Source organism: Castanea sativa, chromosome 7, assembly GCF_040712315.1.
Source record: "Castanea sativa cultivar Marrone di Chiusa Pesio chromosome 7, ASM4071231v1".
Taxonomy (NCBI): Eukaryota; Viridiplantae; Streptophyta; class Magnoliopsida; order Fagales; family Fagaceae; genus Castanea; species Castanea sativa.
The window spans coordinates 45302343-45317657 of record NC_134019.1 but is presented as its reverse complement, the minus strand read 5'-3'; the positions used below and the strand labels follow the sequence as shown (position 1 = coordinate 45317657).

Sequence of the window (15315 nt, the reverse complement as noted above, 5' to 3'; positions counted from 1 at the left end):
GATCCTTAATATATTAATGTTTATCTCTCTTAAAACTAAGCAACAGATTTATTTGAGACAGGCAGAATGTACGAGTGTACAACTGTACAAGTTCTCCACGAAAACCAGTAGCCATTAATGATTATATATATACCAGCAATCGCTAGCTTAATATTTGCTACAGTGCTATCATTCTCCTACTATTTTCAATATAGCTTTGACCTTAGAGCAGAGGAAGGTAGCCATGGGAGAAATGGTAGAATTAAATAGTAGACAAGTCATGCCACTCGCAACTTCACCTTCAGATACCTATACTGGAGCAGAAGTAATGCAAATGATAACCATTATAGATGGTGATTCCTCAAAAGTTTACGAGCAAAATCCACAGGAAGCTTGGCTTCCAATTACCGAGTCCAGGAATGGCAACACCTATTTTGCAACGTTTCATTTAATTTGCTCAGAACTTGGATGGCAAGCCCTTTCGCTTCCTATTGCATTTGCCTCACTTGGATGGTAAGCTATATCTTTTTCCAACGATTTATAACCAATTTTGCTCAACTAATAAAGTCATATTGTTCATAAATCGAAGAGAAGAGGATGAGTTGTGAAATGAGTGACTTGCAGTGTGAATTTGACTGATTCAAGCTCTAAGGTCATGCATGTGCATGTGTGTGGTTTGTCAATCCATGCTTGAAAAAGAATCACACTTCAGGAATATATGATGTTTAATTGTATCTACTTTTAATAAATTGTCATTTTGTCTAATAATTCTAATAATTATGTATATTTTCATGATAAAATTGTGTTTATTTCTAAATACATTCACGCATATTGATGGGTTATAAGGTAGTATGTTAATAATAATATGTATGGTTTTAAAAATTGATACGGTCAGAGAATCGTTTTTGCTCTTGGATTATGATTTTTACCGGTCTTAGGAGTTTTATCAAATTGGATTGGTGCTTGGTACTCGATTAGACCTGCCAATTCGGTTTAGTTTTAAAAAAATATGATAATATGTTCGGAAAGAAGCTTAAAAAATTTAATCTTCACTTATGTGTGTATTATAATATAAAGTGAACTTCATTAATCTCAAACTTAATGATACGATAGATAAAGTTTTTGGATTTTAGCTAATAAATTTGGTCATATATATAAATTATCTAGTTCATAGTAAAAAATTATGCATATAGTGCGTTTTAACTATCAAATTATCGCGCACACACACATATGATGTAATTACTATTTAAAAATTTTACCTATAAAAAAAAATTATGCATATCATCACAAATATAAAGTTTTTGAAATTATTATTATTATTTTTCTTTTGGATAATTTGATAATTACATACAACGAGAGAACCAGGAGGGGTTTGAACCCTGAATATCACAAGCATATCATGAGGTGCCAATCACTTGAGCTACATTTATAAAATTATAAATGGAAGAAAAAAAAAAACACTATCAAGTAACTTGACCAACATTATCTTAATTATGACATATGATTGATTTTATGGCTGTCCACCACTTGGTCTGTAAGGCTGCCCCTCAAAGTAATCATTTTACTAGCACTTTGGAACCTCATAATCATCTTAGAAAAGTAAATACATGTAAACATGAATTATGAAAAAACTATGAATTTTTTTTTTTTTTTTTTATATATTAAGAAATGTTAATAACAATTTTATTGTCGTGCGAGGAGGAAATAAGTTAATTAAACAACTTGCTAAATTTATTTAAATAATAAATGAACCAAGCTGAAAAGGATTAATAATATTGTTATAGGGGGTACTGTATTATATATATATATATATATATATATATATATATATATATATATATATAATATTTTAAAAAAAAATTGGGAGGGCATTACCCCAAGTCCGTAAATAGCTACATCTTTGTCTATGCATGCTTTCCGAAAAGTCTAAAGAAAAGGGGTCTTTAATTTTAACTAGTTAATGGTGTTTTGGATTTGTGGGATCTTTGTGTTCCATGAGATTTCATAGTTGGGCATGAAATACATATATTACTTACTTACTTATCAACAACATATATTGTTTTCCTCAAAAAAAAAAAAAAAAAAAATACACACACACACACACACACATATATATATATATATATTGCTCTCATTTATAAACATTTATCAGAATAATAATAAGTTTTGGATCATGTTAACGGGTGTCCTTAGAAAAGTTATTAATAAAACATTTTAAGAAAGTTTTGATATAACTTTTATATAAAAAAAATTGTTTAATATTTTCTCATAAAATGATTCTAAAAATAGTTATAAACCAATGCTCTTAGAACCCCTGTTAACTTTTCCTTAAATAGTATTCACGTGAATTTAATTAATAGAGTGTAATATTATCTAAAGTTCTCCTAGAATTGATCTCTCCAACATATTTGGGTTAAGAAAGCCTACCATAACATTTTTCAAATTTCATAAAAGTAAGAGTTTTGAGTGCATGCTTAGTATTATTGTAACCAATAAAATTTAGAAGTTCGAATTAAATTTATTTATATGATTGTATTTGATCAATAAAACATAAATAATATTATATTTTTTATATATATAAATTATATATGTGATTGAATCTAACTTTTGTCCTTACATGGGAAGAAAGAACATCACTTTTGAACTATTGAATAATTATTTCAGTAACATGATATTTTGTCGCCTCTATGTCTCTATTCTCTCATTGAATTAAAAATAACACCTCACCCAAAAGATGTCAAATCATGGACACACAAGCTCACATCCAACATCGATTTAATTTAGTAAAGTCTTATGGAATTCATACCAAGTGACAGAAAACTTTAAAGTTTATTGTTCTTATTTGCATTTGTTGAACCAAATTCATTCTCTAATACTGTAACTTCCATTCAATTAGCTGTGTCTTCTAACTCTCCATTTGATATAATGAAATTTGACCTCTCCATAAAAGTAAAACAATATTGGGGAACTACATAAATTCTTGTATGTTTTCTATATTGTGCTTGTTATATACTTGCTCAATTCATATTTATGTGCAAGATATATCACTTCTAAAGAAACCTAAAAATGTAACAAATCATCCAAATTTGCCGTTGTTATGGACCATCACTCAAGAAGCTTTTCTCAACAAAGTTGTGGACAATCTCCTTATTTATTTTTTTATGAATGCCAGGTATCGTATAATAATGGAGGAGATGCATTGTTGGTTACATTTGCACAAATCCATGGACCCAACATCTCGCAGTCAATGATGGTCACAGTTTACCTTCTTGTATTGGTGAACTGTTTATGTGCATTCCAGGTTTATGTCATGGCAGTTTTTGACAACTTTGAAGTTAGGTACACAAGCAAGAAGAATCGGCCATGCCCATTGTGGGTTCGAACATGCATTCGAATTGGCTATGGAGGGTTAGCTTTCTTTCCTTCTGTGACTTTCCCATTTTTGCGAAGCCTAGCACCTCTAGTTGGAGGTGCTACATTGCCTTTAACTTTTGCTTATCCATGTTTCGTGTGGATTGCGATGAAGAAACCTCGACCAAATGGTTTGGTATGGTTTATAAACATGGGGTTAGGTTGCTTTGCCGTTGTCTTGACTGTTCTAATAGTTATTGCAGCGGCTTGGACCTTAGCTGACAAGGCTTAAAAGGAAACTTCTACAGGCCTCGATGCCAGATTTAGTAAGGAATAAAACCAATACCCATTTCGAATGTATGTATGGACCTCATGGACTACTTATTCAATTGGCCATCTTGTGTTAACATCAACAAAGGTTTGAGGATACAATCTTGCATTAGGAGCCTTACACAAAGTTGTCAATAATACCCTAAAAGGATGTGGTTTCGGTTTGGATAAGAGAATAAAATATTTTAGTACGAATTATTATTAGTGCACACATTTTCAATGTTGCCAAAATTTATATATATTGTTTACAAAATAGAAGTTAAAAAATATATATTTTGTTAAATGCCTTGTAAGTCAACTAACGTTTCTATAGTTCCTAATAAAGACATTAATGATTTAAATTCTTCCTACCCAGTCTCATTGTAATTATTGAATTATTGAATTATTCAATAATCACAGTAGTCATGTGATACATATGTTCTTGTAAAACAAATTATTTTTGCGATTTTAAGGTACTTAGTATATTTGCTAAAATTAAGTCATGTGACTAAAATAAATAAGACATCTAAAATCCAGCTTTTAGTATATTAACATATGATACTATACTTAATACAAATATTTTGATAGAAATGAATGTGTTTAATTAATCCTAGGATATCTTAGCCTAGTGATGACCCATATATTGTATAAATTGTAATCGTTATAGAGCAAGATACCATGTGCTAAAACCATATTGTAGGCAAAGGTATCACGGATGCAATCTTTCACACACTTATTTAATACTGGCCACATACTTCAAAAAATAAATTATACCTTATCACACTAACCCAAATACAAAAACCTTACAAAAAGTAATTGAATATCTACTAATAAAGATTCATAGGATCCTGTTAGCTTTTAAAATAATGCATCACATGAATCAAAAAAGAAAAGCAAAAAAAGGATACATGACTTTGAAACTTGAGCAAAGACTTAACGAGTTACGATTGAGTGGGAATGGCTATATTTGTTGGAAACATAATGAAAAGAATTGGTTTCCACACCAAACGGATTAAGCTTATAAATGGAAGGTCTCACCAAAGTTTCTTACTCTGTATCAAGAAACAGAGAGCCAAATTTTCTTACTCTGTATTAAAAAACAGAGAGCCAAAGGGTTTTATCAAATCATCTTGGGGACCAGTAAAAGGATCCTCTATCACAATTTTTTATGTATTTTTAATTGGATATATAAGACTGTGAACAAAGTATAGCCCCAGAACTAATACACATGTTCTTCAAGGTACTGTTAATATGCCCCCGAAGTTCTTGGCAGAGGACCTCAATTTTTTGATGTCAAAAGTTGAAATTATTGTACGATGTAACCAGTTTTTCATAATAACTTGATAGTTAGAGATGAAAGATTTGAACTCCGGACATATTTATTGAAATATCAGAAATTGCAGGGCTGTTTTACTCAAAGAAAGAAAGAAAGAAATTGCAGGGCTGTTAGTTATTGTACGACATACCTTGACTTCACTAAATGTGTGAATGAAAGATTTCCTTTTCATATTAAATGTGAATTAATGATTTTCCTTTTTTTTTTTTCAAAAAAAGTAGCAACAATATAAATCACCTTAAGATGTTAGTCAATTTTAATTATACTTGGTATGAATCTTGTATGTTGTTTGTCAAAAGTGAGGAACAATCTTCCTTTATACGCGGGAAAATATTACAAAGGTGCAGTGACGTCGCTAGTTGCATCACTAGTATCGTGTCATAATTGCGGTGTAATCCTAGTCACAGACCCTTCATGCAATACTCGGTTGTGAGTGCCTTCTAGATGGCACTAAGCATTATTATATATATAAAACAACGCTTTATTACACACAAATTTACATACGCGTAATAAAATAATTAGAATTAATTAGAATTGTGGCTTGAAGTCAACATTTTTAATTTGAGTTTCAATTGCTTTCTCGCATGTATGTGTAAGTGCGTGTGTAACAACTCTTTCACATAAAACAAAAGTAATGTTTTTTGGATTTAGACCCCTTGAAAATCTACTTAAAAAAGAAAAGTTATGATAAGTAAAAGATTTTAAAAAATAAAATAATGTTAAAAGATTAAATAACAATCTTGTGGGTTGAAAATTTGAGAGTAAACTTTTTTAACTTTGGTTGAGTTGATTTTAGGGAGAACGGAAAAAAAATGTAAAATATGAGAGAAAAGAGGTGGAAAGGGTGTTTGGTTAGGAGAGGGATGGGAAGAGAAAAGTGGAGGGGTCCAGCTGTTTTCTTTTCGGGTCCACCAAAATTCAATTTCCACAAAATTTGGAAAAAATGGGAGAGAAAATTAAAAAATTATAAGGTCGTTATGGTAGACAATTGTGGACAAGTAATGTGGTCCATCATTCTACTAAAAGATTTCTACCTATTTAAAATTGCTTAGTCAGAAAATGTTTTTAAACAAAAACTGATTACTAACTTAGTAATTTTACATAAGTGGAAGTCTTTTAGTAGAATGGTAGACAACTAATATGGTCCACCATGAGAATCGTATAATTTCTCGAGAAAAATAGGAAGATGTGTGTTAGACAAAATTACCATTCTCCACCCATTAACCAACTTTTGACTTTTTCTTCTTTTTGTCTTTATTTTTTATTTTTTGGTGTGGATAAAATTTCTTCTTGTCTGCACTTTGCACAATACGTTCACGTTGGTTCATTTTGTTTGTTTTTATCTTTAATTTTTTTTATTTATCCTTTTAGCATTTGCTTATTTTATAAATTAAAATATAAATTTGAAGTGCCCATACAAATTTTTTTTAATAATAAATATGATACTTTTTGTTTTTATATTAAGTAAGGACATAATGGTAAATTTATACCAATTTTATTTTTCATTCTCTCATTTTTCATTTCAACCAAACAAAAAAGTTTTTCATCTCTTCACTTTTTCACCCGAACCAAAAAGTTTTATCCTCCACTTTTATCCCCTCACAATTTTCTATCCTTCTACTTTTCTATTTTCCCAACCAAATCTCAGTTATTAGATAAGAATTACATGGGCTTCTACTATCGGTCCATGATTATCTCCTAAAAATAAAGAAAATATTTAATTATGAAAGGCAGAATGTACCACTTTACTCTGTACAGGAACTCCACCAAGACCCGTATTCATTATATATATACCAACTATCAGCTGAATATTTGCAAAACCTACACCTAATATTTTCAACATAGCTTTTGAACTAGAGCAGAGGAGGGTAGCCATGGCAGAAATGGTAGAACCAAATTATAGAAAAGTTATGCCCCTCCCAACTTCACCTTCCAATACCAAAACCCTGGGAGAGCTAATGCAAGTGATAACCATTATAGATAGTGACCCCTCAAAAGATGTTACTACATCTGCAAGTTTGCAAGGTTATCAGCACAATCCACAGGAAGCTTGGCTTCCCATCACTGAGTCCAGGAATGGCAACACCTTTTTTGCAGCGTTTCATTTGCTCTGTTCAGGAATTGGATTGCAAGCTCTTTTGCTTCCTGTTGCATTTGCCACACTTGGATGGTAAGCTATCTTTTGCAATGATTTAAGTTGTCATGATAAAGTTCACTTTTGCTTAACTAAAAAAGTCATTAATTGTTCATAAATCCAAAGAGAAAATGTTGGGTTATGAAATGAGAATTTGATGACTGACTAAAATCAAGCTCCTACAGACGTGTAGACTTGGAAAGTTTAAGGTCATTTTCTTTCCATGTGTATGATAGAGAATTATTAATTGCATTTTACCCTTATATGGTTTGGCCAATTTGTCAATTCAAACTTGGAAAACAATTACATTTCATTGATATATGATGTTTATTTGTATCTACTTTTAGTTACTGAATTTATTCTATTCAAGTTATAATATAATTGCCATTTGTTTTTCAATTTAAAATCCAAATGATCCCCTTTAGGAGACAATTTATAGTCTCAGTACAGAAAGAAATGGAATGTTTGAGTACCCGAAGGCTGAAACTTGATCTGTTATGCACCAAAAAAAAAAAAGCTGATCTGATAAATAGCTAGGTTGGCTCAACTATTTTAGGAAAAAAAAAAACCTCTTTATTATTTATTTTATTAAACAATCAGTCAAGCTTAAACTTTTATGCACAAAAAAAAAGAAAAAGAACTGATCTGATAAATAGCTAGGTTGGTCCAACTACTTTAGGAAAAAAAAAAAAAAAACTTCTTTATTATTTATTTTATTAAACAATCAGTCAAGCTTAACCTTTTAGACTTGATGTGAAGGCAAGCTTATGCTCAAAATATGACCATATAACTTGGGGGAAAAAAAAAAAACTTCTTTATTATTTATTTATTAAACAATCAATCAACCTCAACCTTTTAATATGACATTATATTTGGGAAGAAGCTTCTATGTGTAAACTAATCGGTAACCATGCAATACATAAAAAAGTTTATCAAAGTATGATTTTTTTCCCTTTATTTTACTATTTACTTTTCTTTTTCCTTAGAATTCTTTTACTATTTGTCCAACTATGAAATTTGATAATTATTTAATTATTAATAAAAATTAATTTAATGATGCCAATATATAAAACCGTCTATTTTATCATTTAAAGAAAATATAGCGAATTATTTAGAGAAAGTATATCGTTGCGTGTCACGTAACATGTTTTACTAGTTATTAAGCTAAAATTATCATAAAATATTACAACCATGAACCATACATCCATAGTACAAGATTTTATAGTTTTTTTCCTCCCATTTATGACCAAAAAAATATTATACATTGCTCTTTGCTCACTTTTCTTAAGATCTGAGACACTTTCACGTGATACTCATTTTTCTTCCTCTGTGCATGCATAGTGTAAATTAAAGAAAGAATCAAAAAGGTCTCTCTTTAATTAAAGAACAAGGAACTGCGTGTTCCATGTTATTTCCCTGTTGACTCCGAGTCCGAATCTGTGGACCTTATTAATTAACGTCGGCGCGTTTATATAATTTTTATGTTCATTTATAGTACTATTAGGGCAAGAAATATATATATATATATATATATATATATATATATATATATTGTTCACATTTTTCAACAGTGACTTCGTTTTTTTTTTTTTTTTTGGTAAATTTTATCAACAATGACTTGGAAATTATATATGAGAACAGAATCTTGGAAACTTGTTCAATATAGTAATGTCACTACCTTCCACGTGAATATATATAATAAGTCTTTCCCATTTCCCATGTGAGTTTAATTGATATTAATGAAATCTAATATTTTTCGAAGAGTTTGAAAATTAAGGGGTTGTTTAGTATAGGAGTTTAAACATATATTTTCACTTTTTAAACATTACATGCATCTTTACACACTTATTATTTCAGCTTCATGATATATTCTCTCCTCTGTTTTTCTATTCTCTCATTGAATTATCAGTAACACTTTGTCCAAAAATGTTAAATCCTATTCCCGGATACCAGGTTGACATCCATCAGCCATTTAACTTTTGAACATTAGAAATTCATACAGAGAAACATATAACTTTAAAGTTTATTGATCTTATTTGCATTGTTTTGAACCAAATTCATTCATTGAAAATGTAACTTCTATTTGATTATCTGTGATCCATGCTATTGCATAAACAGCTTGAAGAAAACTAGAAAAGTCCTTGTCATCATATGATTTAACTTCATAAGTTAGAGGAAATTTTAAAACTTTTTTCACAATAATTGTGTTGGCAAGACTTACTCATTGTTAATTGGGTATATCACTAACATTACTATTTTACCTAACTACCAATAACAATTTGTTACTTCAAAATTGTGGAAAAAAAAAAGTGTTCTTAATCTTATAGTGATTTCATTGGTTGCAGGGCATGGGGTATAATATGTTTGTCACTAGCATTTGCGTGGCAGCTCTATACCATATTTATTCTCATTCGACTCCATGAATCAGTCCCTGGAATCCGCTACAGCAGATACATGCACCTTGCAATAGTTTCTTTTGGTTAGTGCAAAACCCCAGTTGTTGTTGTTGTTATTATTATTATTAGTTTACTTTTTGTTAATAAATTCTAAAGCACAAGATAAAATATATTTAATATTTTATTATATTTTCTTTTCTTTTCTTTTTTAAAAGTCGAATTGTAATCGTTTTTTTATTTTATTTTATATATATATATATATATATATATATATATATATATATATATATATATATATATATATATATATATATATAAGTTACACATGCACACGATAAATCCTAATCTAATAACTTCATGTTTTCACCCTCCACTGAATACTTATAAGGGGAATAGAAGCAAATCATGAAAATATCCAGAAAAATAGAACCAAACAATATATTTTGTGTAAAAGCCAATAAATTGTTGAAAAGCATATTTTTCCATTTAAATTACACTGAAAACCATTGTTGAAATACCATTACAAAGGAGGTGATAATGTGTTATTACATACAACACCAACACCTTAGTCCCAAATTTTTGGATTATGGATACTCAATAAATTAGTTAAGATCAATAACATGTTTTCTCTTCCTCAATTCTATACTATCTTAAGTCATAATTGATTACTATATGCAGGTCCAAAACTAGGGAAGTTGCTTGCCCTATTCCCTGTATTATACAGTTCAGGGGGTACGTGTATCATTCTAATTATTACTGGAGGTAGGACGCTGGACCTCATATTCAAAACCCTATGTGATCGTGATGCCATGTGTCATGCTAAATCATTGACAAATACAGAGTGGTTCTTGGTGTTCACATGCTTAGCAATACTTATAGCCCAACTACCAAACCTGAACTCTGTAGCTTGGGTGTCTTTAATTGGGGCCATCACAGTCGTTCTATATTCTACTTTGATTTGGTCTCTCTCAATTACCAAAGATAGGCCCATAGGCATATCCTACAGTCAATCTGACAAATTGAAATCTAACATGGAAAACTTCAGTGATGTATTGAATGCGCTTGGGATCATTGCCCTTGCATTCAAAGGACATAATGTTATCCTCGAGATACAGGTTAGAATCTCTAACACCATCCTACTTTCTTCTTTTCAGGTTCCAATGATAGTTTAATGTTATTCATGTTAGTGATTTGAACTCCACCTCTTCCTCTCTCAATATTTATCTAAAAAAAAAAAAAATCCTTTTCAAAAAGTTTAGAATTACACTTTTTTTTTTGGTTTTAGGGTAAGCAATGGTTTACAAGAACATTATTCACTTAGTATTTCATAACTTGTCAAACTGGTAATTTGTAATTAGTGTGTGAAAATAATTTTTTATGCACGAGTCCATGTGAAAATGATGTTAGACAAATTATCATTTTTAGTGAAAAGTGTGTTATACCATAGCTCTTTGCTTTTGGGGTAAGAAACGCTTCAACAGTTGCAAGCTAATTAAGTCAAGATTTGTGCCTTCGCCCAACTTTAGGATCCAACAAGAGAGTATCCAACTATATAAGAAAGCTCAGCCCAGCCTAAGCTTGTGACCCTTTTAGATTAAATAGAACTTGGACATGTCAAAATCCTAAAATATGAAACTCTATATAAGGATATGTACTCACGCAACATTTTTATTTATTGAGTACTAACACAACATTTCAATCTTAAAGGTTGGAAAAAATGTCTAAGAGATTTTCCATCTCATAGAGAAACTAATAGAAGATCACCGGCCCTTCCCCAATGGTGGTACCTCACTACCACTCCCTTGCAAGAGGAGGATTCATTGGTTAGGGAAGATAAATTTTAAATGATGTGACAGTCTATATATCTTCGCTACTAGGTTCATTGGAATTAGTCCTCTACAATTTCCCTTTTCACATGAGATTGGCCCTAAGCATCAACAATTATCTCATACATTCAATACATACATACTCCCTTTTACAACATGGGGATTCCGTAGTCCTTTGAAAGGAGGGAAGAGTCTGTCCTATATAATAGTGGGGATTACAAAAACAAACCAACTTATGCTTTAAAAGAATAGATACATTGTCTTCTCGATTTGAATGTAATTTTAAGTTAAAAAGTCTTTAATTTTGCAGGGAACATTGCCTTCAAGTCCAAAACAAACATCCTATAAGCCAATGTGCACAGGGGTGACAATATCATACATAGTAATCGCTATGTGCCAATATCCCCTTGCAATAGGTGGATTTTGGGCTTATGGAAACAAGGTAAGCAAATCCACTTTTTTTTTTTTGAACTTATTGAGATTTGTTATATACTTTCCTAAGAAAGAGATTTATTTAAATCATCATGATTTTTTCAGCAGTCAAACAAGTTCATGTTTGAGACGGTGTCTAAAAATGCACTTTTAGAATATAAATTTTTTTAAAAAATTTTAAATCCCACTTCTTTTTAGTTATAGACATATTTTTTATTGGAAAATCCATTAAAAAAAAAAAGTCAAAATGCAAAAATACCACTGAGATTTGGGTCAATTGTAAATGTTTGTGTACATTTAATTTGAATTTCAAACCCTTGAGGTATTGCATTTATATCCAAATTGACCCCTAGGTTAAACTTCTATCAGTTTCAACAATTCATTTCTTAACCCTCTCTCTCTCTCTCTCTCTTTGCCTACCTCTCCAAGGCTGATTCCTTGATCTCTCTCCCATTTGCACTATTTCCCTCCCCCCGTTCCCTGGGGTGGCACTGGACGTTGGGCTTGGGCCCAACTAGACCCAAGGAACGCTCCTTCCACTATGGTCTACTTTGATGTCAAATTGAGGTTAAGGGTTTTGAAATTTTTTATTTGTTTTGGGGTTTTGTGAACTTACAAATTGATAGTTTGGAAATTAGAGACAGATGATTTTGTTCCGACTAAAAGGCATGAATTTAGTGAAATTGGAGATGAATAATTTTGTATCACTTTTATTTTAAAATATTTTTTTAATAATAAATGTGATCACATATAAGGTACGTGATTACAATTCGTCCCTCAAAGATATGAAATCTTAGCATAGGAGTTAATTTGGATACTTGTAAGATCTTAAAGGACTAAAAATTTAAGTTGATAGTGCAAAAAATGTGTTAATTTGGATACTTGTAAGACTTTTATTTTTTTTTCATTATTATTTTTATTATTAATATTTTTTCTCTTATTTATTTATTTATTTATGAATAACAGGTACCGTATAGTGGAGGACAAGGATTGTTGACTGCATTTTCACAAATCCACGGACCAAACACCTCGAAGTTAATTATGACCTCAATTTACCTACTAGTTTTGGTGAACTGTTTATGTACATTCCAAGTTTACGCCATGGTTGTTTTTGACAACTTGGAAGTTAGATACACAAGCAAGAAAAATCGGCCATGCCCAAGATGGGTTCGCACATGCCTTCGCATTTTCTATGGAGGGTTGTCTTTCTTTCTTTCGGTGACTTTTCCATTTTTGGGAAGCCTAGCACCTTTAGTTGGAGGTGCTACATTGCCTTTAACTTTTGCTTATCCATGTTTCATGTGGATTGCAATGAGGAAACCTCGACCAAATGGTTTGGTTTGGTTTATAAACATGGGTTTAGGTTGCTTTGGCATTGTCTTGACTGTTCTAATAGTTATTGCAGCGGCTTGGACTTTAGCTGACAAAGGCCTAAAAGCCAACTTTTACAAGCCTTAATGACAGATAACATTAGTAAGAAATTAAACCAATAACCATTTTGAATGTATATATGGGCCTCAGGGGAATTACTTAGTCGATTGGCCGTCTTGTGTTTTTTTTTATAGATAACTTCAACCTATAGCGTTATCTCCTGATGATGATAGTTTTTTATTATCGGATCAAAATACTAATCAGTTATGTTAATTGTTCTTTAGATATGTATATACAAGGTATTTCTTTAGATATGTATATATCGGATCAAAATACTAATCAGTTATAGCCTCTAAACTCTTTTTTATCCAACTATTTAATGTTATTTCTTTATTGTATTATATACATATTCCCAACATTAACATCAAGAAAGGTTGGAAATACAATCTTGCATTAAATAGTCTTGTACAAAGTTGTAAATACCTTATCAAAGGCAATTTTAGTTTGGATAAGAAAACGAAATATATATTTCAATACGAATTAGTATTGGTGTACGGTTTTTATATTACCATAATTTATATAAATAGAATTTAAAATACACATATTTCAATTCATAACAATCAAACTAATATATATATATATATACACACACACGATTCTCTGTTACTGCCATAATTTATTTTATTTTTTGTTAGAATAAATGTGTTTTAATCCTAGGATATCTTAACCTAGTGATGACTTAAATATTGTATATATTATAATCATTAAAAAGCAAGATACCATGAGCTATAGAAGCAAGGAACAACAGAACACAATCGAATACCCCAACCTTGTACGCAAAGGTATGCGTCACAGATGCAAATGCAATCTTGAACACACTTTTCTGTGACTCATACCTTTGCTGGCCCCATACTTTAAAAAATAAATGATACCACATCATGCTAACCCAAAGACAAAACCCTCGTAAAAAAAAAAATTGAATATCGACCAATAAGACTCATTACATCTGGGTAGTTTTAAAAATAATTCATCACATAAAACAAAAAAAGAAAAAAAAAAAAAACAGATACATTGCATTGAAACTTGATATGAGCAAGATTTATAACCCAGTGAAGTAGTAATTTGTAAATTAAAAACATAATGGAAATAATTGGTTTCTAATTTACACACCAAAATACATTAAGCTGAATCTTTCTTACTCTATATTAATAAGAAGAGAATCAAAGAGTTTTATCAAATCATCTAGGGGACCGTTCAAAGGATCCTCTCTCTCTCTCTCTCTCTCTCTCTCTCTCTCTCTCTCTCTCTCCCTTTTTTTGCTATTTTGTTCTGTTAATTCTTTTTTATTGCAAGTTATGTTTTGGTGGAAGATGGTAAATCTACTGTGTGACTAAAAAGGAAGTTACTTTTTAAGTGTTGTACGACACTTGAAAAATGTGGTCGAAGGATTTTTTTTTCTTTTATTATTATTATTTTTTTTTGAGAAGAATGTGGCGGAGGGTGAATGAATGTTTATGTATTTGTTTAATAGTATATGACATGTTCTAATAATAGTATGATTCAGTTTATAACTTAAATTATATAATATGTAATATAGCGTTTTATATATATTTAGTGATGATTTAGCAAAAAAATATATTAAGTGATGTATTTTTATTGATGCAGTGGTTTTTGTTGTAGTATTATTTTTTGCTATAAACTTTGTTTGGGTTTGTTTGGTTGGCATCTTTTGATGTGTAGATGACATCCTAAATTCAAATCTTTCGTCTCCCATTCTAACTAACAAAATTATAAATAAATAAAAATAATTTTTTTTTAATTTATGAATGACTCAAAAAGTTTTTAATTTATGACATAAAGTACTTTTTTGGGTTTTTTTTATTTTATTTTTATTTTTATGTTTTTACTTTAAGAATTTTGTTATATTTAGCTAGTCCACCGTACAAAAATTTCCTAGCTCCGTCACTAATTATGTACGTGAAACTTATTAAAAAAAATTCTGATTTAAGGGTTGAAAAGTTGAAAGCAAACTCTTTTTTCAACCGTCAATCTCAATAGATTTATTTAGCACAAGCAGAGTGTAAGAGTGTACAAGTTCTCCACGAGAACCAGTAGCCATTAATCATTATATATATACTAGCAATCGCTAGCTTAATATTTGCAACAGTGCTCATTCTCCTA

The 15315-nt window shown here is 30.5% G+C and overlaps 1 protein-coding gene across 1 annotated transcript; it reads left to right on the top strand.

Moving 5' to 3' along the window:
- Positions 1-6804: 6804 nt before the first annotated feature.
- Positions 6805-13407, top strand: LOC142644598 (lysine histidine transporter-like 8). Its single transcript, XM_075819178.1, has 5 exons — positions 6805-7145; positions 9455-9588; positions 10184-10620; positions 11642-11773; positions 12730-13407. The coding sequence occupies exons 1-5, from the start codon at positions 6850-6852 to the stop codon at positions 13219-13221; spliced, it is 1491 nt and encodes a 496-aa protein (XP_075675293.1). The 5' UTR covers positions 6805-6849; the 3' UTR covers positions 13222-13407.
- Positions 13408-15315: the final 1908 nt, after the last annotated feature.

Coding starts and splice junctions, on each gene's coding strand:
- LOC142644598 (XM_075819178.1), top strand. CDS start 6,850: ATGGCAGAAATGGTAGAACCAAATTATAGAAAAGTTATGCCCCTCCCA. Junction 7,146..9,454: donor GCATTTGCCACACTTGGATG/GTAAGCTATCTT, acceptor CATTGGTTGCAG/GGCATGGGGTATAATATGTT. Junction 10,621..11,641: donor ATGTTATCCTCGAGATACAG/GTTAGAATCTCT, acceptor TTAATTTTGCAG/GGAACATTGCCTTCAAGTCC.